This window comes from Vidua chalybeata, chromosome 1 (assembly GCF_026979565.1).
Source record: "Vidua chalybeata isolate OUT-0048 chromosome 1, bVidCha1 merged haplotype, whole genome shotgun sequence".
NCBI classification, from domain to species: domain Eukaryota; kingdom Metazoa; phylum Chordata; class Aves; order Passeriformes; family Viduidae; genus Vidua; species Vidua chalybeata.
In genome coordinates this window covers 121468385-121494619 of record NC_071530.1, presented here as the reverse complement: position 1 = coordinate 121494619, position 26235 = coordinate 121468385, and the positions used below count along the sequence as shown (strand labels likewise).

Here is a 26235-nt window from a genome sequence, read left to right as displayed (position 1 = left end):
TTTATCTGTTTCGTTGCTACACTTTTAAGTTCGCTATGGAACCCAGTGTATTACTGATTTATATACACATTTGATAAAAGAAAAACAAAATACATAATTTTCATGTCCAACACTGGCCTTAACTTCAAGATGTAAAAGGCCTAATCCCTGTTTTCTCTGGGATCTAGTCTGCTACTTGTAAGGGTGGCAATAGGTGTGATTAGGTACATTCTCTCATCAGCATAACTGCAAATAAATGTCACCAGTATGGATGTACAAACATCAGATGTACAAACTGGTCACATTACTGGTGTCACTTTGGTTACGTCTGAAGTGTTGTCTTTGCCTGCACTGAGAGGCACTAATGAGAATCCAAAGCATTTCAATATGTGTGTGATCCTCTCATACAACACTATCAGTGGAAATAGCATTGTGTTAGGACTTGTTTGAAAGCCTTTTATGTAGTCAGAATACTGTCAGTAAAGCAAAACCCCCAAAAATCCCAGGCTTGTAAACAGGAGTTTAATATTATCGATTCTATTGCTTCCTTGACCTGTAATTACACTTTGTCTTTCCCATACTTCTCTTCTGAGCAAAGACAGTGCATTCTCATCAGGTAGCAATGCCTACTAATGCAGAAATGGACCATTTCTAAATGTCTGTGTGCTTTGCAATTGAAAACCAATACACCATGATCTTCAGCTTGCTAGTTCTGTTATTATTCTTGCTGATTTATCAAACTGTAGTTACCTTTGTCTTCATTGCTATAGTCATGAGATGTGTATCCCTGGCTGACCTGAATTTTCCTGGTTTTCTTCTACCATTTTATGCTCTGTGCTTTAAAGAAGTAATCCAAATCTTATTGGTTTTTGATTTTTTTTTGTTTGGTTGAGTTTTTTTTTAATATGGAAATCACATAGGATATTTGAGAAGCTTCCAATGTTCATAATGGGTGATGAACTTGTATGAAATATCTGTGCATATACATAAACAAAGTTTGTGCAGTAACTATACGTATTAACTAATAGGCATAAATATGCAACATCGTATTTTCTGTAGTTGTAAGAAGGTGTGATGGCTGTACAGAAAGCCTTTACAGTACTTTGTGTCAAAAAATAAATGGAAAATTATGGAAATATCTGTCACAAATGTAGAAATTAAAACTAGGGACTTGGGGTTATCTTTTATGCAGTTTCGGATAGATGAACTATGATAATTAATGAAGTTTTTTGAATGTGCAGTAAAATGTCTAATACTTACTTAAAGTAATTTACCAGTATAATTTTAAAGCTTCACTGGAATTATTAAAAGGGTAAAGTATTTATTTACACGTGGCTTTACTATTCCCAGCACTGACATATGAAAGCAATGGCAGCAAGTGATTGCTGGGAAATACAATGCTACCTGCAAAGCAATCTAAATTTGGGGCAGTGGGTCAATTAATAAAGAACCAGCGTTGATTCCTTAATGATAGGAGACCTAAATGAAAGCTGGTAATTTCAAAATCAGCACATAGTTTTGGCTGGGTTCACTTTGTGTTCTAAAAAAATGATACTTGTTAAAGGGATGAGGACCTAGAGGTTTCTCAATGTCCTTATACCAACAGTGATGGAATTCAATATATGCTGATAAGTGCAAGTTCTAGTTCACTTAATTTAGATCCTTGAAGTGATTGTGTGATTCATCTGGTTTAGAGAACTCACATTTTAGACAAGAATTATCAAAGACAGTATGTTAGTGTGAGTTGTTATAATTCATTGCTTTTGAGTCCTCGTTGAAGCATGAAGAGTAAATGGTTTCCATTACCTGAGAAAACTCTTCACAGTATTGACTTGTAGTTTGTTTTGTCTTGGTTTGTTCATGCCTCTCATTCCAGGTACTACCTAGTGATAAATTAGTTTAGTAATTTGTCATGCATTGTAGTTAAAGACCTACTTTTATAGTGACAGTTCTGCATCTGTAATTGGGGAGAGCAGTGGTCTGACTAGATGTAGGTTCATTAATAATACTGGGTTTTAATCAAATATAATCCCAAACTCCTGGGTTTTACTTTTAATTATTGAAAAAAATATTATTAAAAAAATTAAGTTACTTACTCTTCTGGTACTAAGCTATTAAAGGTTTTTTTTCAGTTGAATGACTAATGTAAACAATGCATTATTAACTTCTTATGGGTGTTTTATGAGCACTCTGTTAGCTTCATTATGGTTTCAACCTTAGTATGAAATATCATCCAAGTTCTTAAATAAATAGTACAGCTACAAAGCAACTTTCTAATACTCTGAAACAAAATTCTGGAAGAGGCTGTAAAATATCCAGTCTTTGAAATTTTCTAAAGGAAACCAGGCAACCTGCTAACTTGAAGGTCAGATCCAGCTTTAAAGTTGATCCTACTTTGAGGTGGCAGGGAGGGTGGTGGAGCAGACCTTCAGAACTCCTTTCCAATCAGTTCTGCAAATCTCCTACTTCCTAAATACATAATTGGGCATTTTCTTTGGGGATTTATTTTTGGTTTGGTTTGTTACACGAAAGTGAATTGAGGGGTGGAAACTCATTTCTCAATGGTTTCTCTTAAAACTACAATTCTAATAATAAAATATATTAGTAAAAATTAGAATATTATGATTTTTTGCAAGTCAGTGTGAAAGTGCTGATTTTTTTTTTTCTGAATCTTAAGTTAAAAATTACAAGGCCAAGTATCTTCAAGTGTCCTGCAGTCATGTGTACAGTCCAAATAGAATAACTCTATCCTTTCCTCCACTTAGGTATTTATGCAGTCATTTAGGCATTAATGTGGCTTTTTGTTATTTTCAAACTGCATACTGAATTAATCACTCCTATTAACAACTTGCATACTGAAACTAGATTGTTGGGCAAGTTATGACACTCTTGTTATTTAATAATGGATAGGGTGAAAGAGTACATACAAATTATGCATCTTATTTTCAAAACCTGAGAAGTTTTTAGGTTGTATTAAGCTGCTTTTACTGGAGGTACTGACTAGCCTTTATCCTGTACCTCAGCAGTAGCAGGAAAAAGACCCTCAAACGTAAGGGTGCAGTAAATCTTAAAGAAGTGACTAGTAATGTAATTTAGTTGTTCATACATGTAAAGCTCCAATCACATACGAAACATTAAAAAAGCCATGGACTTAAAATTATTATAAAACATATTAACATTTGTTTTTATATATATATATATATATAGTAAGTTTTGGGATAAAATCTGCTCTTGTGTATCCAGTTTTCTTCCAGCTACATTCTGTTTGCACCACAAAATGTGTATCAAGATACAAGACTTCTGAATTTATACATATCTCAGATATGTTTTTAAACTAAAGTTTTAGCTTTTTGGTAATAGCAACATTATAAAAATGTTAGTTATTGAAATAATAGCACAGATTGGAGATTTTAGAGGCTTGTTGGAATTACACCTGTCTGCTGCAGAAAGTTCGTAAAACCCTCCTCATAATCTCATGCTGATGTTCATTAGGATGCATTTTTCGCTGAATGTGCCTGTGCTAAGTATGTGCTATACTGTAGGGTTGTTCTTCAAACTACTCATAGTAAATAAAGCAAAAATGACATGACATAAAATTATGAAGGAAAAAAACGAGAACAAACATGAAAAAATCCCCACAAACTTCTATGGACAGCACCATCGCAATTCAGCATCTGAATGAGCTTTTACTCACGCAAAATTTGCAGTAGCCTAATGAAAAGTACTTGCATTATTATCCATTGCTACATTGTATCAGAAGACTACAAAAGAAATTTTATTATACTGTGTATTTCTGTCCTCAGTTCTTAAGTTAAATTAAGGGGTAAGGAATCTCAGAATCAGAAAACAAAACAATGGAAGAATGAGAAGGGGAGGATTAACAAGCTACCACTTCTGAATACAGGGTATGTATAAAACTCTCATAGCAAATGCTGAGTTCCCAACATGTGTTTCAACAAGTTGTAAATGTCATATTAACGTTCTGTTAGTATGAATAAAATCTTGCTATCACTTAGATACTCACAATGCAGCTCTGCCACTAGGTGTCATGATGTGTATTTGGTGTGTAAATTATCTACAATATGCAAGCTTACTACCAAAATTCACCTGGGCTCTGTGCTTTTAGAGTGTTCCTCCACTATGCTTGGGAATTGTGTTAGGCTACATTTTTTTTTTTTTTTTTTTTTTTTTTTTTTTTTTTTTTTTGCTCAGAGCTGATCTGCCTCTTGGTAACAAGTAATAATTAAAAAAAATTTCTCATATAATAGCAGATACTGCAGGCAATATGAACTCTAGACTCATTCTGATCCTGACTTATCTGTTGTTTTTTTTAAATTACATTTGCTATAACTAATAACTCTCATATAAAAAGATTCATTAGAACTTAGTTGTGTAGCAAAAAGGTATAGATCTTTGCCCCCTCAAAAAACTAGTTTTGTTTCTGAGCCTGATGAATTTTGTTACTGCCGTCTTGCAAATCAGGTAGGAAGAGGGTTGCTTCAAGTTCTGATGCTTCTACTTGGCTTTTGCACAGACATAAAAATTCTTGGTTTGTTTTACTTGAGCCAATCAAGAAAACAGATTTTTACAAAATAAGTTAGATTGTGCATTAAACTCAGAAATCTTCTATTAATGAACAATAAACTTCTGATTACTTTGTGATAAAGATTTGAATGTTATCTTTTTCATGCTGCAGATGGTCAGAAATTGATTTCTTTGATTTCTCTCCCTTCTATTTGTCTATTAAGTTCTAGTTTAAAGGAAGAAACATTTTAGACTTTAATCTCAATTTGCATAAACTTTTTTTTTGTTTCTGCTTTTTTTTTTTTTTTTTTTTTTTTTTTTTACATTTTTCTGTCTAGTTCTGCCTTCTATAAGGGATGTGCAAAGCTGAAACAAGGCAACAAGATAAATATTTTTAATGGTGACAAAACCAAAGACAGTTGATTTTGGTTTGAAAGGCACAGAAACAGCAACTTATCCCAAGGTTTTATGTGGCTGAGCCCTGGCATGTGTAAGAAGAGGAGGGTTTGTGCCCACCTAGGGAAGGAGGAGGTTTCATGCATGCACCATGGCTGAACCTCCACAGCTGCACTCCCTGGCCCTCCTTCCTGCAGCCTCCCTCCAGGCAGCTCCCAGCAACTGCATCAGTTATTTGTTCTAATTCTAGAGAGAAGAAAATATTCACATAAATCTTTATGAGTTTTTACCTTTCTCTGAAAACAGCTCTCTCGGAGGGGAAAGGTGCGAGGGGAAATACGTTGGAGAGGTAGTGGTCCAAGCTAGAGTGAGATGAGTAACAGCACATGGGGGAAATAAAATCAAGCCTCTTCTCTGGTGTGCTGTGGTGGCTGCCCCTTTCTCCCTTGTATTTCTGCCAGCCCTTTTCCTTGCCTGAAGTCTCGCTGCCCGCAGCCCGCTCTCTCCAGGCGCGGAAGGAGCGGTGCAGGCAGCGGTTCTCGGGAGCAGCTGCGAGCGGGCAGAGCACGCTCGCCAGGCCGATCTCAACCCCACTCACAGACCGGCACAACCCCCGCGCCGCTGCTCTCCGCGCTCCCCGGGTCGGGGCTTCCTCCTCCGCGGTGCCGAGGCCTCGCCGTGCGGCGAAGCCCGGCCCCGGCCCCAGCCCGGCGGGGGCAGGTGAGCGCGGGGTGCCGGGGCCCACCGGGGCCGGGCGGAGGGCGCAGGGCCCCGCGCCGCCACTGGGGGCGCTGCGCGCCGCCGGGCCGGGGCCGGGCCGCGGACGGGGCCATTCGCGCGGCGGGCGCGGGGGGAGCGCAGCGCCGGGAGCGCTCGGGGAGCGCCCCGGGGGCGGCGGGCGCGGCGGGGGCGGCGGTGAGGGGGGGCCGAGGGGAGCTGCGGGGGGCGACGCCCGGCGCGGGGGCGGCGGGGCGGGGCGGCGGCGGCGCCGGCGGGAGGGCGGGGGGGGGGGGAAGCAGTGGTTGGGGCCGGCGGCCGCCGCCGCGGCGGCGGGGTCAGTTCTCTTTAGTGTTTGCCGATGTTGGAGGCGTCTCCAAAGTGTCCCCGGGAAGCAGGTAACCGGGAGGGAGGGAAGGGGGCGGCTTCAGCCGCGATGTCCTAGTCTCCGTCCTGGCTTCCCGCTCCTCCCGCCGCTGCGGCGGCTCTCGGGCAAGGGCTCCGTCGGCCCCCCGGCGCCCCCCGCCTTCCCGGGGCCGTGCCGGCGCTGCTGCGCCACGGCGCCGCCGGCCCGCTCCGCTCCGGCGGGGGCCGGCGGCGCCGACCCCGCCATCCGCCCCGGGGGCCCCGTCCACCACCAGCCGCCCGCCTGACGAGGGGCGCAGGAGGCGGGCAGGGGCACAGGTGGGCAACGCTGCCGCCCCCGGGGGCCGGGGAAGCCCCCTCTGGACCCCCTCCGGAGCTCCCCGCAGCTCCCCGCACACGGGTCCGGCTGCCGGCGGCGGTCGCTGCGCCAAGGCCGGGCCGCGGCCGGGCCGTGCGGCGGGGCCGAGCTCGGCGGGGACCACGCCGGGCCTGCCCTGCCCTGCCCCAGTCCCCGGGAAGGAGTTCTGTGCGACACGAACTTGCTCCTCGTCCCGTGTCCCGCCCGGGCCTGTCGCGGTGCGCGGCCTCGGGGGCGTACAGTGGCCTCTCCGCCGCCGGCGGGGCGAGGGGCGCCCGGCACTGCTCGCCCGGTCAGCGGCGCGGACCTCACAGCTCAGCCGCCGTGTGTTTGTACGTGTGTCTTAGCCAGCCCTCTCTGTGCACGTCTTGCGCTGCCCCGAAACTTCGGACAGGGCCCCAAACTTTGCCATCAATGCTGGGCTCTCCCACTCCCAAAATGGATGTCAGCATCTCTTCCAGCGATGGGCAGAGCCGTTTACCGGCCCTCGCCCAGCTCGAGGGTTTGGGGGCCTTCGTTGAGGTGGGACCGAGAGACACACTACTCTAAAGTTGCCTAGTCCAGGCTTCTCATGGGCTGGGGTGGCATTTTCCCAGTGTTCAGGTGTCTGGTGGGAAAATGTTCATCTTGATTACAGGCAGGCCTGGAAGTCACAGCCATGCCCTCCTGGGGAAGTGTGGGCTGCTTGAGCTTATCTGTGTGGGTGAATCCTACAGCAAAGCTGTTTGCCTTCTAGTGCTCAGGGTCCCCACCTGACAAGTCAGTGATACCCAAGCAAAAAAAATCCCTGCAGTGTATGTAGCTCGTGTTGCCTTACGGCCAGCAAGCTGTTTCTGTGAATACCAAGACGTAAGCTTCTCAAGCCATGTTTGGAATGCTCCCTGTGCAACTACCATGGTACTAAAAAAAAGTTTATGCTGTACAAGAGAGTAGATAAAGTGCTGCTGTTGTAGACCCTCTCCTTGTGTGCAATACTGCCTTGAACAATACTGAGGGATGTGTATGAGTAACTGCAGTGTTGCAAGGCACAAGGAAGGCTGTTTGCTCTGCCATAGCTTGGGGTGGTTGAGCTGTGCTTCTGTCAGGGAGCATACATTGGTGTATCTCACTTGCACTTACCAGTGGCATCGAGCTGCATAGGAGTAAGGTCTTCCTAGATTGTGTGGTAATTCCAGGTTAGCAGTATACACCAGTGAAGTAATACTAATGCATTTAAGCTATTTGCTAACTACAAGGAGGTTCTGTATAGGCTTTGTTGTGACATTGCTGCTTATATAAACAGTGCCAGGCTGTCAGATTTCTGAATGGAATCTCTTTTTTTTTCTAGAAAGTCAGCAGCAGTGTAAGATTTCCAGTACTGATTTCCAGCTGGTGAACTAACTGATTTCCAGCTTTGACCTAAAAAAACTCAGAGAGATTTCTGCTCCTGCCAGTCTTTGTGAAGATTCCTATTGCTGCCAGCTAGGAACAGGATTGAGGCTGCCTGCTTGTTTGTAGTTTTTGAGGGGAAAGGACAGTTCAGATTTTCTTTTCTTTGCAGACAACTTTTCAGCCATGTTACTCAGCTTGGGTTCTGCTCAGGCTGCTCAACCTGGACGCCGAAGTCTTTATGTATCTTTTTGGAAGCTCAACCTACCTTGTTCCCCAAGAATTACATCAAAATCATAATAAATTTGACTAATCTTAAATTCTGATTCAAGATAGTAGATCATAAAGAAACTTTCTAATTTTACTTGCAGAAGAACCTGATCAGAGGTGTTTTAATGACTGGTCCAAGTTTAAATAAGCATTTAACACCATCAGGCTCTTCTATGGGGGCAAAGGTTCGATTTTCCTCCACAGCTTTGTAAATTTCACTCTAACTCTGGTTTACACTGGTGTGAATGTGGGAAGTGAATAAAATTATATGTGTTTTATTTGTAAAGTGTCATGGCAAATGACCTTGGGAAGGTTAGGCAACAAGCCATAGTGAAGCAGATTCTCCTATTCCAAGACTGGGTCTCTAGCCATTAGGAAAGGTGCACCTGTCATGCTCTATCTAGACAGTTTGTTTGTTTTAACCTGCCCAAAATATGTGGCTATTGATTTGTTAGTCTTTGAAAACACTTAAAAACTCCCATCAATTATGCTCAGTCCTTCACCCCAAAATGCATCTTCTTATGGTATTATTCCATTGGAGAGCTTGTCTTAAAAAGGGAAGTGTGTGTGTTTGGGTGCCCTTTTTTTGGCATATATTTGATAGATATGGGCACAGATTTTTTTTCTGATCGGGGTGCAAAGTATCTATTTCCTCATGCAGGTATCACTGATGTGCTGGGGAAGGACCTAACACTGCATTTTTTCAGGATAACTGAAACAACAGAATTTCTGTTAATGAGCCACTAGAGCTTCACTTTTCCTTCCACTGTTTACATTTTTTTTCCTATCACCAACGGCAAAATCGATAGGAAAAGAGGCCTGTCTTTTGCCTGTCTTTGGATCACACATAGCCTGTATTTTTCACGATAGTTCTTGAATTCTCTCTCCTCTGAAAAGAAGAAGAGAATGAGAGACAGGGGGACACCATTTGGTGGCAGGGCATAAAGAGCACAAGGCCGGGGTCCTGTGGAGGCAGGTCAGGGACTTGGGCTGGCAGTTTTGCTCAGGAAGGAAAAGATAGTAAAGGAGGGGGAATGGAATTGGTGGGAATGCATGACAAAATCTGTGAAGAGAGGAAATGGAATCTGTATGTAGTGTAGTTAACATATATAATTAATATATATATAAAAAGTCAAGGGCTCTGCATTTAGGGAGTCTGCTCATTGTCAGTACTGCGTCACAATCGCCATTATCCAAAGTATGTTTGCATTAAAGGATCAAGAGTTCAGTAAGAATCTGAGAGATGTCTTCTCAGGCACTGTTCTGAAAAAATATTTAGAATAAAAAAAATTGCTTGTCACAACTTCTAATGTAAAAATGAATTTTGAAAAGCCATCTGTGGTAATGTAACACTAAAGTCACATCTGTGTCTGTAACTGCTAAAGATTGTTCATACTTCATCTCAAGAGCAAGTGTTTTGTGGTTTTGGTTTTGTTTTGTGGGTCTTTTTTGTTAAACTGGTAGTTTTTGGAGTGTTTCCCATTAATGAAATATGTTATGCTTGTAACACTAGAATGTTACAAATTTATTTCTACTTAACCAAATAAAATCAAATTATGAAATTTAAATTTTTCCTAGTAAATAGCATGTTTTTCATATTTAATTACTAATATTGTGACTCCACTATGCTTCTGCATCTCCATAATCTTCTGATTTAGTCACCATTAAAATGATGGGAGGGAGCACTTTTTAGACTGGTTAGAACTCAGGCTTTGAGCTCAGATCCCCGTTGTTGTCCCAAACCTGATTATAACCAGCAGCCAATTATTATATCAAGTATGGGTTAACCTCCTGTCCTTAGATTCTGGGAGAAGTTAGCTTACTAAGATTTTTACCATAGTAGCACATGCTGACTTGAATGGTATGTTTACAGTCTCATCTTCTGAAAACTTCCAAAGGATCACAGTGGTTCCACTTCCAGTTTCACTGCTTGCCGGCTTTGAGGAGGCTGTTTTGTCTCCAGGCTAAAGGAAATGTTTTTGAGTGTCGGAGACCAGATTTTCTTGAAAAGTTTCTTGCAATGAAAATGGTCATCTGTTGGATCAAGAAATAGATGAGTAACCTAATTTTTATTGCTACTGCTTATTTTTTGCACCTGTTAGGTATTTGTGGTTCCCAATTTCTCCTACAATGACCCTAGTTTAAAAAAGCAGTGTTAAACGAATATAAGGAAATATGAGTATACTAAATGTGCAGATTGATATCAGTAACTGGAATTGTCTGGATAAGTAACTGTCTGCAAGTGATAGAGAACTTTTCCACGTCACCCAGATGACACATCCCAGCAACTGATACATTTTGAAGGATGAAATCAAGATAACGTTGTTCCCGAGGTGGATATGTAGGCCTGGTAGAAGGCAACGTTAGGTCACTTAGAAGCATACCCAGTTGTTCTGATACAAACAAAATAATAATGAATTAACACTCTGTAGTAGCTTTGGCTTTGTTAGACAAGAACAAGAAGCACTCTTAAAATTTCATGTTAACTGTTAGTTCGTATGTTTGTTTTACTTTTCCCCCCTTCTGCTGGTCCTTCTTCAGTCCTGGATATGATGTTGCTTTTTTCTTTCCAGACTGTGGAAAATATTTTCTCTGCTTTTTGTTTCAGGCTTGTGTATAATAGTATTTAAACTTGCCTGCTTAGAATAGTGTTTCATCTGTGAAGGCAATGTTCATTCAAGGGGGCATTTTGCTTAAGAGTATATACCCAGGAGACATTCTTTTTGTATCTGTTTAGGGCCTGGGAATTGTAATGAATGACTCCAGAAGGATTTTCTTGAAAACCCTTCTGACCCTGGGAGAATTCAGTGCAAGACACTTGCTGGTCTTGTATGAAATGAGTGTCCAGCTTCTGAATGGCAGCTAGGGCTGTCTGTCTTTGTGAAAAGGAATGAGAAGCTTGTCCTGGATCAGGAGTCAGTTAAAGCTCCCTGTTTATTCAGAGGCATCTCTCAACATTCTCTCTTGGCTGAATCCACTGGGTTAGGTATGGGGTTTGTCCTCTTCAGAAGGGAGAGTGGCCCACATCATCTTTTCTTCACCCCTTTTCAAGTGTCCAGTTTTTATTACTTAGAGCCTTAAGCAAGTGAAAACTGGCTGAAGATGGCAGGACTGGATCAATTTTCCATGGACTTGGTGGAGTTGCTATTCATGAGGATGTTCTGGATCTGGTCTTCCAGGCAACTATAAGTATTTACCAAGTCTCATGAGAAGAATTTAATATTTAATTAAATTCTTCAGCTATTACATTACAAGGTTCGTCTGAAACTGGCCATTCCACAAATTACTGTCAGTGGCAGTTCATTAGAGAAGGTGGCTTTGGAGGCCTTTTCTCTTCCCAGGATGCCATTAAGCTACCTGTAAAATTTTATCTCCTTCTCTGGTTCTCCTCAAATCTCACTGCAGTCAAAGCCTCTTGATACTTTGTAACACTCAGAGGTTACAGTAGGCATGAGAGCAAGTGGCTACAGTAGCTGGTGAAACTTTAAGTTGTTAAATGTATTTAAAATATTTTAAAAGAAATGTAAACATCAACTTGCCCATCCTGGATTTGAAATTGTTTCTTTTCTTGGACCCAGTAATAATTAGATCTTTTCAAGGTTTTTAAGCCAATCCTGGGCTCACTGGGAATTTTGACACCAAAATAAGTTATTTTATTTGCTGTCATTGCAAATACTGGTACTGTTTACCTCTGCTCAGGTGTATCATAGCTGACAGCAGCATGGGAGACATAGGTACTGTCAGACAAATATACCTGATATATCCCCAAGATAGGACAGGACAGAGCACTGCAGGGGAACAGGGTTAGGTGAGGCAGTTCTATTTCCAGGGCCTGCTCTGTTTTTTGAATGTGTGTCTTTGCTGCTGTGCTGGATTGCAGATCTGCACAGCTCTGGGGTCAGCACTTCTACCTAAGCTTCTGCTGTGTATCATTGCAACTAGACAGACTTTGGATGACCCTTGGGCTAGGAGAACAACACTTTGTTAACAAGGAACATCCATTTTTGCAGGGGGTTAGACTGTATTAGGCATATGTTTGTAGCCTAATAGCACATGTTCTTTTAGAGATCCTAGAAAATGGGGTCCTGTTTCCTTTTTGAAGTACTCTTTTTAAATTTGATTTTGATTTGGAAGGGAAAGAGTAGGAGTCTTAGTAGTGAACAGAAGTAGCCCCCTGCAAGTTCAAAAGCAAGTTTGTTCTTTTATGCTAGTTTAGGGTGGTTCCAGAGTCACAAAAGCTAACTTTACCCTGCTGAGTCTAATGGCCCTGGAGTCCTGAAAGTACAGTAAGTGGTAAGAAAGACATTCCTTTGAAGGGCAGCTCAGAGCATGATCCACCCATCCATCCGCTGTGATGTTACAGCATTGCCAGTCCCAATAAATGCAATCTTCTTTTTTTCTTTTTCTCAATTGTATGTACTCTTTCCTAGTATTTTGAATCATTTCATGTTACCAGTGCATCAGCTTGCACTTTAAGCTGGCATTATCTTTTGTTTTATTTCTGACTTTATTTACGTAAAAATACTTGAGACAATTCCAAATTTTAATTCAGTTTGTTTACATTTTTCCTCTTAGTAGTTACGTTTATAACTTCCTTTGGTGTGGGGAAATGAGTTATTTTGAATCATCAGCTGTATAGATGAAGGTCTCCTATTTGCTATTTTATGGTGTATCCTACTTAGTGTTCCTAAACACTAGTACAAAAGTTGGAGGAAAAGGTCTGGTTTTGTTATGCTGGTTCTGTGCCCTCACAGTGTGCTCAATTTGAAACAAATGTGTTTTTACCAGCAATCTTCCTTTCTGTTGTTTGTTGTTACTTTAGTATCCTCATTGCTGATCCAACTCCAGAAATAACATTTTGCCATCCTGCCAGTTGTATGTAGCCTCTGTGCTGCAGCTGAATTTGTGGCAGGTTTTTAGTGTTCAGCTAATGTTTAGCATTGATCATGACCTTGCCCCCAAACACAACATCTCTAAACTTAATTTTCTCCAGTTGAAAACTTAGGTTTTGTGTTTATCTTCAGTCAGAACACTTGGTAGGCCCAATCCAATACTCAGGAATTATTTTACCTTAATTCATTGGCTGAGGAGAGCTGCACTATAAATAGGAAGAAGGTTCTGTCAAATCAGTGCAGAGCTCTGGATCTCACAGGTAGTCTGTGCCTGTGAGCAGAGGCCCAGTCCTGACCCCCAGTGAGCAAGGAGCTAGTCTCTCTATGAACTGTATGTCCACATTATCTTATATCCAAGCAATTTAAAAACTGTCTATGGAAGAGTTGAGAGAAGGGGGGGCTCCAGGGATGTTTCAGGAGCAGAAGGTGGCGATTTGACCCCAGCTGTTTCTGGGAGCTGCAACTTCTTGGAAGCCGTATGAGACTTCAATGTGGGCATTCATCACTTTAGCTGTCAAATACAGTGGTTTTGTTTAAATACACTCATGGAGAACAAAAAAAGGCATACAAATCAGAATTTTATCTACTTCTAACAATAGAGTGCAACACCTGTTGCTTAGTCCACTGAAACCACCTTCTCTGAGGATCTTGTAGCTGTTCATTATAGCCAGCTGACTACAGTATGAGGAGGGCTGGTAGCAAGAGCTATAACTTTGTTTCAAAGAAAAAGGCATGTTCCTGCTACTTCACCAAATTTGCTACTTCAAATTATATGAGAAGTAGTTTGTCACAGGCTGTCAAGGAAAACTGAGATGATTTTCTGAATTCCATTAATAAAATGCAATTTCTAGTTAGGGATTGAAGTCAAGAAGTAATTTTTGCCTGCTTCAGAACAAAGTAACAGTTGGAGGGATGTATTACTTCAAGTATATGTTGTAATTTAAAATCAGTCAAAGATTATTGGAGATTTTAGGAATGTAACTACTACTTGTTGCACAAATTGGGAAAAAAATGCAGCTTTTAGAAATATATAGGAGAGAAATTCCAAAATGCTCATTAAATTGGAAACTAGATTCTTGGAAGCACCTCAGATTAGACTACAATATCACAAATAAGGAACCAGTTACAGCTTTGATGCAAACAAGTCTGTAGCATCAGAGTGTCAAGTTTGAGTCATGTTTTTTTCATTTACTTAATCCCCTTCCCCACTTTTAAGCTGATGATTGATGGTTAAACTAGCAATTTATGCTTCCCTTCTATTCAGCTATTTTTCTTCAGGAAAGCTGATTAACTCATTTTTGTTTAACATAAGGTGACTGTGAGTTACCTGTATATAGAGTAAGATGATATGATGACCACTTCATCTTTTAAAAGCTGTACAGATATGACTGTGTATCACAGAGTGTCTGGGGGAGATACCAGTTTCCAGTTTTCAAGAAGTCATAAGTAGTTTATTGTCATGGTAAGGGAGAGAGCTGAAGAGTTACAATTCCGGATGGCCAGCTCTTGTGCTTTGGGTTAGTGCTTGCTCTCAGGTGCAGTAAGCAAATACAAAAAGGATATTACCTGTAGTGTTGGGTAGGGTGTGTGTCCTGCTTCTGATCTGTAAGGCATTATATAGCCACCTATAAGCTAGTTTTTGGGATCTCCCTCCAACCATGATGAGTTTTGGATGAGGAAGGCCTCCCACAAAGAAGGCTCTGATGATCACCTTGCTGTTTCATGAAGGAGTTTCACATTTTCTTCCCTGTAGTAATTCAGGGTATCTTGGCTGGGTCAAACTGATGGCTGTGTCTGAACCAATATTCTGTCTGGATGGTTCAAAGTCTTTTCTGAGCTTAAAATTTGTGGCACTGTGAGAACTGGGTTAGCTTGTACTGCCTGTTGGAAATTTCCATGGCTTTTATACCATCTTCTCTGTTTTCTGGACAGGAACAATAAATTGAGAGAGACTTTCTGATGAGATTATCTTAACACAGCAAACATTTATATAAACCAGACTCATTTTCCCCCTTGGGCTTTGTGTTATAAACCTGTTGAAATGTTTTGAGATGCCAAACAGTTTCTGATGCAACAGATTGCCTTTCTTTATCTTTTAGTTTTCTTCTGGCATTGAAATCTTCAAGTTGATAATCTGATTGATGTCCTTTACCATTTTAATACAAAATAGCAATCCTTTTTCCTATCATTTTTTCAGATTAATATTAGTAAAGTTTCTCTACTGAGGATCTCTGTTAGGATGTCTGTCTATGAAGTCTCTCCTTGATTCTTGGAGTGGCAAGAGTAGTATACGCAGGACCTGACTGATTTCTCTGTTAGAAAAGAAAAATAGCCATGTGTACAGTCTGGGGTTGTTAGTTTTGCTGTACACAGTAAGATGCACTGTGGCCTGAGTTGCTCTTTTCTCAGCTTTTTCATGTCAGCCTTGCTGTTGCCAGGGAAGCAAGGGAAGATTGCATTCCTGCCTGTCAGTATGCTCCACTTTCTGTTAAATTTCTTGTTACAAGTTTTTATACTCTTGCTCATGAAAATGTGCACAATTGCAGTCAGTGCCCTAACCCCTGCATTTTCCATCATTCCTTACAAAAAGACATGTCTCTGCAAGGGAGCTTATTTACTTCTGTAATTGTGTCTGTTAGTTTTAGTAACATCCATGGTCACTTACTTGTTGAAGACAAGTTTGGCAATAGACTTTGGGTAGGATTCAGTTGCCTGTATTTTGGCATCTTGTGCAGTTTGAGACACTGAGTTACCCTGTCTGCTTCTCAGCTGCCACTCAGCTGTGTGGTTAGCTAACCCTAAATTAGAAGCCTACTTGTCGATCACCTTGAATAACTCCCTGGGTCTGCTGGCTGTACTGACGACTGGTGTAATACATTTCTTTAAACACACACATTATTGCCATTTCATTGCCTCTTCGTGTCAGGGTTTCTCTGAACTGCCTGCCACATGCAGTGTCAGATGTGGCATGAGTCTTCCGAGAGAATGTCTGCTTCGTGAAGCAGCAGCTGATGGAATAGGCAGGTATCCAAATTGGTGTCTCAGCTGGTATTGTGTATTGGGTCTTCAAAAGATTCTAGTGGGTTGACCCTGGCTGGATATCAGGGACTCATCAAAGCCACTCTCTCACTCTCCTCCACAGCTGGACAGGGGAGAGGAAATATAATGAAAGGTTCATGAGTTGAGATAAGGACCAGGAGGGATCACTCACCAAATACCATCATGGGCAAAGCAGGCTCAAATTAGAGATATTAATTGAATTTATTACTAACAAAATCAGAGCAGGATAGTGAGAAGTGAAATAAAACCTTAAAAACACCTTCTTCCTACCTCTCCCTCTTTCCCAGCTCTACATTCTCCCCAGCAGCACAGGGAGACAGGGAATGGGAGTTATGGTCAGTTCATCACCTGCTTTTTCTCCTGCAGCTCAGGGAGTGGAGTCCTTCCCTGGCTGCACCGTGGGGTCCCTCCCACAGGACGTAGTTCTCCATAAGCTTCTCCACCATGAGTCCATCCCACGGGCAGCAATCCATGCCCGAACTGCTGCAGTGTGGGTTGCTCTTCCATGCAGTGCAGTCCTTCAAGGCCAGGCTGCTCCACTATAGAAGCAGGGTCCCTCTCTCCACAGGTCTTCCATGGGGTCACAGCCTCCTCTCAGGCACCCACCTGCATGGGGAGGCATGGGGCTCCTCCACAGGCTGCAGGCAGATCTCTGCATCCCCATGGTTCTCCATGGGCTGCAGGGGCACAGCTGCTTCAGCATGGCCATCATCAGGGGCTGCAGAGGAATCCCAGCTCTGGTGCCTGGAGAACCTCCTGCCCCTCCTTCTGCACTGACCTTGGTGTCTGCACACTTGTTCCTCTCACACATTCCCACCCTGCTCTTCTCTGCCCGCAATTACAACTGCGCAAGGACTTTTTTTTTCATCTTCTGAAATATGTTGGAGGCATTATCACCGTTTCTAATTGGCCCAGCCTTGACCAGCAGCGTGTCCATCTTTGGAGCTGCCAGGGTTTGGCTCTGCTGGGCACAGAGGAAGCTTCTGGCAGGTTGTCACAGAAGCCACCCCTGTAACCCCCTGCTGCCAAAGCTTGGCCATGCAAACCCTCTGGTAAACCATGGTAATCCCATGCTGTATTTCCTTTGACTCCAGTGACAATTCAGACACCTTGCTTATATTTGTAAACCTGAATTATACATGCCTTTAATCCTTATCTGAGTCCTCATATCTTACGGTACAGGTGTGCCATACAATATGGGTGACTGTGCTGGTGTGACAGGTACTGTGCATGTAAATGGCTTTGTAGATCACCAATTTTTCATATTAGTTACTTGACTTTTGCTGTAGTTGTTTAAGTAATTTACTACATCCTAAATGTTTGTTTATTATATTTACTCCAGGACATATTCTATGTATTTCAAGTTGTATAAATACAGTCTTGATTACAGGGTAAGACTTCTGTTCTTGCCCTGCTGCTAACACATCATAATTAAATGTCAGCAAAAGTCCCCATGTTTGGCCATTTTGTTGATTGAGAAAATCTTTATGTTTAGTCTATGATTCCATAATTAGCTGCCTTATTTGTCTGGTTTGTTTTTTTACTTTTCTTTTCAAATTTACATGAAACAATTTTAAAGTGAGTTGTTAAAGAAGGATTGAATCAGTGACAGATATAAATAATATGTACTCCCACATAATGTGATTCTGTGGTAATGGTAATGTGGTCATTGATTTAGAGACTTGCATGCTCTTTGTACCAAATTGGTTCAACATCATATTGGAAGCTAGGGAACAGATATGGTTTCATGATGAAAGAAATGTGCAGGATGAAGTAGTTTTTACCTCAGTTTTCTGAGTTTTAAGTCCTTTTATGTTGTTTTAATGTGCTTGTTCTGTGTAGTAATTCAAAAGAGAGGTTGAACTGACTGTTGATTGAAGAAGTGGTTGAAAAATATGACTGCAGATTTTTAAACTGTTTACTACTGGATTTTTTCTTTCAAAAATACCTTCCTTCCTTTCCTCAGGAAGGTTCTTATTCATTGCACATGAGAGTTGGCAAAGGATAATCCCCTATGGGTGATAATATCTGAAAGTGTGGTAGGATTCAATGTTGTGACCTGGTGTTCACTGCAGCTGCTTGGCCCTTCCTTGCCTTCCTGGGGCTTTATCTACAACTCTTTTCTGCTCCAGTCCAAGAGCAGAGGAAAAAACTAAAGAAGAAACTGTGGTATTTAGTCTTCAGGGACTGGGTTTAACACTGAGCAATAGGGGGAACTTTTCTGTAAGCCTTGCAGCTCCTTAAATTTTGGGTATTAGTCCCTAATAGTCTGTGTCACTTCCTTTGCTTGCAAAATATCTTACCAAAACAATGAAAATAAAAGAGTTAGTGATTTCTCCCCCACCCATCTTATACTTCTGCCAAGTAAAATGCTTTTAAGGCATCACTTCGCTTGCTGTCATGTATTACTTAGCTGTTAATTAGCTGGTAGCTATGTTCATATGTTCATTGAAACTAAGATTCTCTAGTGTAGAGACTTCTCTAGTGTAGATTCTCTAGGCACAGTAAAAGAAAAGAAACCAGGCCACAGGTTTCTGAAGATGTGATCTCATCAGGGTGAGATCACAGGCTTTGTGAGGAACAGTGTGAAGGAGGTGAACTTCAGTGTATGGCTTGACAGCAAAGCTAAGCTGATTAGCAGGAGTTGAAGGGGCTAATTCCATGTACCTACTCCAGGTCAGGAGTTTGTGGCCCTCCTTGTACAGACCAGATGCTCCTCTGAGCTTTCTCTTTACCTGCCATGTGAACTGGTTCAGTGGGGTGGACAGAAAGTTATGAAAATTGATGGAGGAGCAAATGGGAAGAATAAACAGGGGAACCAGCAGTAAGACAGAAATAATTTTTAAAAACAGAGAGACCCTGTGCAATTTCATGCCTAGTGTTTTAATTTTGCTATTTAAAATGTATAAATAAGATAAATTTTGCTAATTAGTCTGGATAATCATCTGCTGATTGTTGCTTTAAGTCATACTCTTGCTAAACTGCTACTGTGTGGCTATCTAGTTACTTGTTATTAGAAGACAAAAGTTCTAATTAGGCTGCTCTGAAGGTAATCCAGAGCTGTGTGGTTTTTGTCAACACCAAATAAGCTGCTAGATATAACACAGTAAAAAGAAATTAAATAAGGCTTAGAACTTCTTCAGTACTTTTTATAATAATGTCCACAAATGTATAAATATTTGCTTTAAATGTGAGAAATGGCACACCAGAAATATGTTTTACCTTTAGGCAGTTTTGTATGTTTATTTGTGACTGAACAAATGAATTAATATCAGGAGACTAGAAGAAGAACAGAAGATTTAATGGAATTTTAAAGCTAAGACTAAAACCAAACCCTTCTTAGTTAGGAAGCTGTTAACTATTAGAGTTCTGTGACTTGGGACTTTCACAGAAGAATCACATTAACAAGCTTCTAACTAAAATGGGGTTGATCTGAAAAAAACCCTTGAGATGCTTGCTGCTGCTTAAACACTGCCCCCAGTCTATTGGATTGCTGTTCCTGTACTTTTCAATGTTTTAATTAATTATGTGGATGAAACAGTACACTTATTAAATTGGAGATGCTATAAAGCAGGCTTAGAGAAGACTTGCAAACATTTTGGAATTAGAATTAAAATTAGATGTGATCTTGAAAAAAAATTATTGTCTTTTTCTTTTTTTTCTGTTGTGTTTTTTTAATAAGAAAATTCAAGGGAGACAAGAACAAAGTCTCATTAGCTAGGAAACAGATTCACAAAGAGAGCACAGGCTAGAACTTGCTGGGTAGCAGTTCTGTAGAAGAGGATCTGGGATCATTAATGTAATACTGTTGTGAAAAATGGACACTGATCAGAAGGTATAAGCAGAACTCTTGGTTATATAAAATACAAGATATGTCAAGTAATTTTTCTTGCTCAGCCGTGGCTGGCCCTCAGTTGTTCCATTTGTAAAGTCCTTCAGAAGTATGTAATATGTGCCACCAGTACATACTTGTGCACAGATTAAATTTGGTACTCTGGGTTGTATGATGGAGCAGTGTGAAAGTGTGGTGACTCTACTGCGTATGTGCATTTTCACTTTCTGCACAGATGAAGTCCAGCCTTCTGTTTTGACTGTTCAGGCCATCAGTTTCTCTGTTGATTGTGCATACAACTTCTCTTTCTAATATTGCTTTTTCAATTTTCCCACATTGTACAAGTTTGATTGAAAACTCATTGTCCATGCCTTCTGCCTTTTGTGGTGTTTTATCTACTTCATCTGTCTTTATTTATTCAATTACTGTGACATAGTCTAAGAATCATTTCACCTGAGCATTTAGTTCATATTTAACGTCACAAGATAGATCTAAGGCTATAAAGTGATTCCAGAAAAATACAAAAAGTAATAATAATCAGAAAAAGTGTTAACTAATTATTTATGCTGCATGGTGCTTTTAGCATGATACAAGTGTATTCACAATCTTTAAAAGTATTCTTCAGGTTTTGGTAACGGGGGCTACAGGGGTGGCTTCCATGAGAAGTTGTCAGAAGATTCACTTGTGTCCAATGGAGCCAGTGCCAGCTGGCTCTGAGATCAATCTGCTGCCAGCCAAGGCTGAGCCTGTCAGTGTTGTTGGTAGTGTCTCTGGGATAACAGATTTAGAAGCAGGAAAAGTTGCTGCACAACAGAAAGTGGGAGAGGAGAGGAGAGGGGAGGGAGAGGGAGAGGGAGAGGGAGAGGGAGAGGGAGAGGGAGAGGGGAGGAACAGCTCTGCAGACATCAAGTTCAGTGCAGAAGGAGGGGAAACAGGTGCTCCAGGCGCCAGAGCAGAGACTCCTCTGCAGCCTGTGGTGCTGCCCATGATGAAACATGGCAGCCCTGTGCCCCTGCAGCCCATGGAGGTCCATGGTGGAGCAGAGGTCCACCCGCAGCCTGTGCGGGAGACCTACAGGATCTGTGGCCCCATGGAGAGAGAGAGAGGAGTTCATGCTGGAGTAGATTTACTGGCATGACTTGTGACCCTGTGGGAGGCACCAGCTGGAGCATTCTGTTCCTGAAGGATGCCATCCTGTGGAAGGGATCCACCCTGGAACAGTTCACCAAGAACTGCAGCTTGTGGGAAGGACTCAGTTTGAAGAAATTTGTGGAGGACTGTTGCTTTTGGGAGGGACCCCACGCTGGAGCAGGGGAAGAATATGAGGAGTCTTGCCCTTAGCAGGATGGAGTGGCAGAGTTAACTTGTGATGAACTGACTGTAACCTCCATTCGCCATCCCTCTGGGTCATAGAGAATGAGAATTCAGGAGTGAAGTTAAGCCTGAGAAGAAAGAATGGCTGGGAGGAAGGTGTTCTTAAGATTTAGTTTTTATTTCTTCTTTTCCTATTCTGATTTGATTAAATGAATTTATTGTCAGTCTCCCCAAGTTGAGTTTGTTCTGCATGTGACAGTAATAGGTGAATGATCTTTTCATGCACTTGTCTAGACCCACAAGTCTTTCATTATATTTTCCCTCCCCTGTCCAGCTGAAGTGGTAAGCCATAGAGCAGCTTTTGTGGTCACCTGTTATACAGACATAGTCAACACACAACATTGTGTTTCCTGATACATTAAAAAAATGAATGGACTATTTTACAGCAATATTTTCACTTTAAAATATGAGGAGTTTTGTTGTTGTTGTGTGAGTTTGTTTTGGTTTGGTCATTTTTAGTTTGCCAGGAAAATTCACAGCTTGTACATAGTTTAATAAGAAAGTCAGCTGTTCAATGAAACCTGTGTAGCTGCCTATGTAGTAAGTGCTCAAAAGGGGAAGTGAAGTAAAATGCAGTTCTAGAATATTTGCATCCCTTTATGTGTTTGCTATTGCATTTCTACTGCATCTGTGTGGGTGAGACTATGAGGAGAAACCATTGCAGCATCTCATAAGACACCATAAGCCCTGCAGTGTAGCCGTACAAAAATGGCAGCACTATGACCTGCAGAGTTTGACTGGACTAGTGTGATTAAAACATTGGGAAATATAATTTCTGTTGTGTCTTCACGTGGCAGCTGAGTAAAGGCACGAAGGTGGGAAGCACAGCTGTGCAGTCCAGCTTTCTCTGTGAGGTGCAAGTGTCTGTAACCACTGCTGAACTTGAAGGGAAGCCTCTTTGGAGACACTTGGGTGTAGGAATTTCCTAGGTAGCCACCTGAAATGGGGGGTAGAGACTTTTCTAATTGTAATCTTAATTCTTGTAATCTTAGTATCCTAAATGAACCATCACTTTTGTATATGTCAGATTTTTCAAAAATATCTGCCTAGAACATGTAAAAATATTTTGATTATATAATTGCATTTCATCTCTGACCAGCTTAGTGAAATCTCTCTCCCCCAAGTCCTACATTTTATGTAGCCATGTATTTTATTATGTTTGTGCTTGTGGCTGGAAGGCCACAAAATGTTTTGGCTTCACTGTTTATGAAACAGTACAGCACTGGTGTATATATGTAAAAAATTTACAGAAAAGGTGGAACATAGCGTTTTTGTCATCTTTTGTCACAACATCAAAGATTGGCTGCCTGGTAGTGTGAAAATGACATGCCATCACTATATCAACTGTATTCTTTCTGTTGTCTCTCTCTACTAGTGGACTTTTAGAACTGATTCCAAATTTATTATCTCCATATCTCATCTGCTTAAGAATTAGTCCCTATGATTATATTACTGCCTGGGCATCTTTCCTTATACAGGTTAATTTACAAAATAGTTACAGCTTCTTGTAAGAGTTCTGCAGCTTAAAAAAAACCAAACTACCCAGCACCCAATATGCTATGGTAAATTCTGATTTCAGAATTGAATTTTCTATGTACTTTGCTTTTAGTGTCTTTTTTCCCCTAAACGTTATCCTGTTCACTTTTGTAGTTCCTCAATACTATTCTTAAACTGATTTTTCTTGTTTTATCCTTAATAGGAAAGGATCCCTCCCACAATTTCTCTCTTTTGAACATCAGTACTGTAGAACATAATATTTTATTTATTATTAAGTTCTGCTTTCATGAAGAATAAACTTTTAAAATACTGGAAGCAGAAGTGGTAATTCACAACTGGCAGGGCTCAAGACCAGGTGTTCAGTAGTATTTCATGCATCACCATATGAGTGATGCCTTTCTCATACTCGTGTTTGTAGGATAAAATGCTGTAAATACTGTGAGTTTCTTAAACTTCAGTTATTGTGATGATATTTCATGTTATGTTGGTTTCATTTTAAATATGTTTAAGACATATTCTGCCTGATTCTGCCATCATTGACTTTAATGCTTACAATTAAGAATATTCAATTAATTCCTGTTTATACTAATGTATTTTAAATTAGAAGCAGACATTTGTATACCCAAGACTTCTATAATTTTACACCTTCTCAGTCTTTAAGTTAGGCCTTTCTAACAGTACTGCTGTTTTGTATGGCCTTTGCTGTGAAGTGATGGTAGGATTTTTACAGTATGAATTTAGTACATATTTTTTGAACATGAGGTATTTGAACATATCTCAGCTAACTGCATATGTATATGTTAAATCTGTCACTATTAGTATCTTACTGAAGATACTTATGAAAAGGGCAGGTGATTGCACCTCAGTTTTTAATTTTTTCTACTTTTGCCTTTCCAGAGACTTAAATCAGTTATCTGTCTTTCCTCAGTAATAAAAATGGCATTCTGGTGTGAACCTCTTCTCCAAAGCACAGAGTCACAGTAATAGGATTTATTATTTTCATTATACTAGTGCAACTGTGTTAAAGTACTTGTACTGCAAGGTGTAATGAGTGATTTGGGATCTTAATCCAGCAATACTGTCCCTCTGAGTAAAGATACTCGGATATTTTTAATGGATTGGGGGGGGCAAAAATACTGATGGTAAACAAAATTTTTTATATAGGTTATTCATTTCAATAAGCCCTCCATTAGAAAGTTTTTCAGGTGTTGAATGGGTTTGTTTGGTTTTTTGTTTTTTTTTTTTTTTTTTTTTTTTGTTTTGTTTTTTTTTTTTGTTTTGTTTTTTTTTTTTTTTTGTTGTTGTTTTTTTTTTTTTTTTTTTTTTTTTGATAGGGAGGGAGAATTACCCCAGCAGAAGGAGTAAAGAGCTTGGTGGTAAGCCTGTGGTTGATGAGAGCTGAACCCCTGCTCTGCCATAGCCAGCAGGACCAGAGCTACTGCTGGGAGAAGTCCCAGTTGCCCAGGCCACTTGTTGGCTCTCACAGGTTTTGTCTCTCTATCTGCTTTGTACAGATCAGCTCAAATAATACAGTCTATGTACATACTGGTGAGTAAAATATATCATCCTGCTCCTAATGGGACAGGAGAAGCCCAAACCTTTTTCCCAGATGACTGACAATGACTGGTTTCTCTCTTAATTGAGTGGATTACCTGGGATGCCTGCAGGCCCATAAACTGCTCCTGCATCGTTTTCCCGGCAGCAGGAGTTTTCAGCCAGTAGCCCAGATTTTGCCAAGGAGCATACTCCAGTGAGTAATATGGAGTGGTGCCCTAACCCTGGTTTGTTTACTCATGTAGACCTAGCCTGAGAACAGGTATTGGCAATAAAGAAACTAATTTGAGCAGATGAAGAGATAATTAGTACCTGGCATATTCCAGTTAAATGTTTTAGCCATTGGATTAAAGGCTAGTTTAGGAAATCCTGGTACCTCTGCCAGTAATTTATGCAAGGATTTTGAAGTACTTCACTTGTTGACTGAATAAGCAGTGATTTTTTTTTAAAGAACTTGCATCATTGGTGGGTTTTTTTTTGCTTGTTTGTTTGTATTTTCTTCCTCCCCCCCCCCCCCGCTTCTTTTCTAGTTTTGTACCAGGCCAAAAAAAATATAGGGATTTTCTCTTATGGCCTTATTTGATACATAAGGGGCACTTCACTGGAGAAACAATGGCAAAAGTTTGCAAGTTTGCTATGGCAGTTGGTTGCAAAGTCATCCTCTCTTGAAGATACTGGCAAGTGCTTATCTCATCTGCAGAATAATTGTGTAGAATTTAATTCTAGAGTAGTAATTCTTCCTGCTATATTTCAGGCAGGGTGACCCCAGCATTGAAAAGCAGAACCTGAAGCCAAGGTGTGCAGGTTCTTCTCCAGGGATGTTTTTTGGCTCTGAGCTCTGTTTCTCTGTGCATCCATTTGGAAGTAATGTTAGCAGAGGCATGACTTTCGTGGACAGTTTTGTGACGTGGATCCAGGGGCAAAAAAGGAGTGTTGCTAATACCACTGTAGTCATTGGACAGTCAAAATCCAGAGTGCTCTGCTGATAACAATGTATTTATTGCAGTGACAGGCAATGGCACAAGTTAAAATGCAGACTACAGCAAACCTGTCTGGACCCACCATGGCCCCTGTGGTGCTACCCCTGCCAGTTACAGCTACAAATACACTGAGTCTGCCATCCTCAATGAATGGGTCCATTTCAGAATCGGCTGCCAGCTGTAGCAGTCCTGCTGCCAGCCTTGTGGATCCCACATCTTTGATCAACTCACCAGGTAAGCTGGTCCAGATATATTTTCTTTGGTGCTCAAATAAATCTTTTTGATGACTTGTTAATTTAAAAAAAATAATAATTAGGTCTTAAAGAGGATTAAAATAAAGGAGAAAACCCACATAGAAAAATGTTTTGCCTAAATAAACTGTTTACTAAGATTAGTTTCTTTATTGAGCTCAGATTTGGAGTGAAGTTTTAATCAATGATATAAAAGCTCAGGAAAGAACATGTCTATTTTGTCAAATTCTCGGTGTATCTTTTATAGAGAAGTTTTAGTGGGGCAGGAAGGTCTCCAAGTTTATTTTTCTTCCCTAGAACAGAATGTCTTCTGAATGCTTGGCAGTATTTGGTGTTTCCTTTGTGGCCTAATAAATGCTGTAGTTTCTATGCTGAACTGGGTGTAAAATGCAGAAGTGTTGTCCTAACAATTTAAGCAAGAGTGACAACGTGTGTGTGTTAGGGATAAATACAAATAAATTTCAAAAAACCCACAGAAGGTGAAACAGTTTAAAGAAAGCAGAACTAAATCCTTAAAGGGGGAGGTGTTCTGTGGGAGTGTTCTGAGAGTGACTTTGGTATTGTGAGAAAAGTCTAAAACTCTGGGAAGAAGCTGGCAGAAACAAGTGGGGACTGCAGGGTTTCATCTGCTGTATTTGTCTCATAACTCTTATGCTACCCACTTCTGCTTCAAAGAGTGGAAAAACTCAGAATTTTCAATTCTGAAAGAGTAGTCAACTCTAGGAACCGGTATACTCCTGACAGTAAACTTTGGTGACACAGAAAATATAAAATATGCATATGCTGTCCTGCACTGTCATCTTTCACAAAGACATTT

The 26235-nt window shown here is 41.0% G+C and overlaps 1 protein-coding gene across 3 annotated transcripts in view; it reads left to right on the top strand.

The window, feature by feature from the left end:
• The first annotated feature begins 5791 nt into the window (after positions 1 to 5791).
• Positions 5792 to 26235, top strand: part of STAU2 (staufen double-stranded RNA binding protein 2) — a 170080-nt gene continuing 149636 nt past the window's right edge. For 2 of the 3 annotated variants that reach the window (XM_053948308.1, XM_053948293.1), the window contains exons 1-2: positions 5916 to 6014; positions 25194 to 25401. In XM_053948308.1, coding sequence (XP_053804283.1) covers positions 25203 to 25401 — 199 coding nt within the window. In that variant the 5' untranslated portion in view covers positions 5916 to 6014; positions 25194 to 25202. Of the gene's footprint in view, positions 5815 to 5915; positions 6015 to 25193; positions 25402 to 26235 lie in introns of those variants that run through there. The other variant, XM_053948299.1, reaches the window with a different exon arrangement.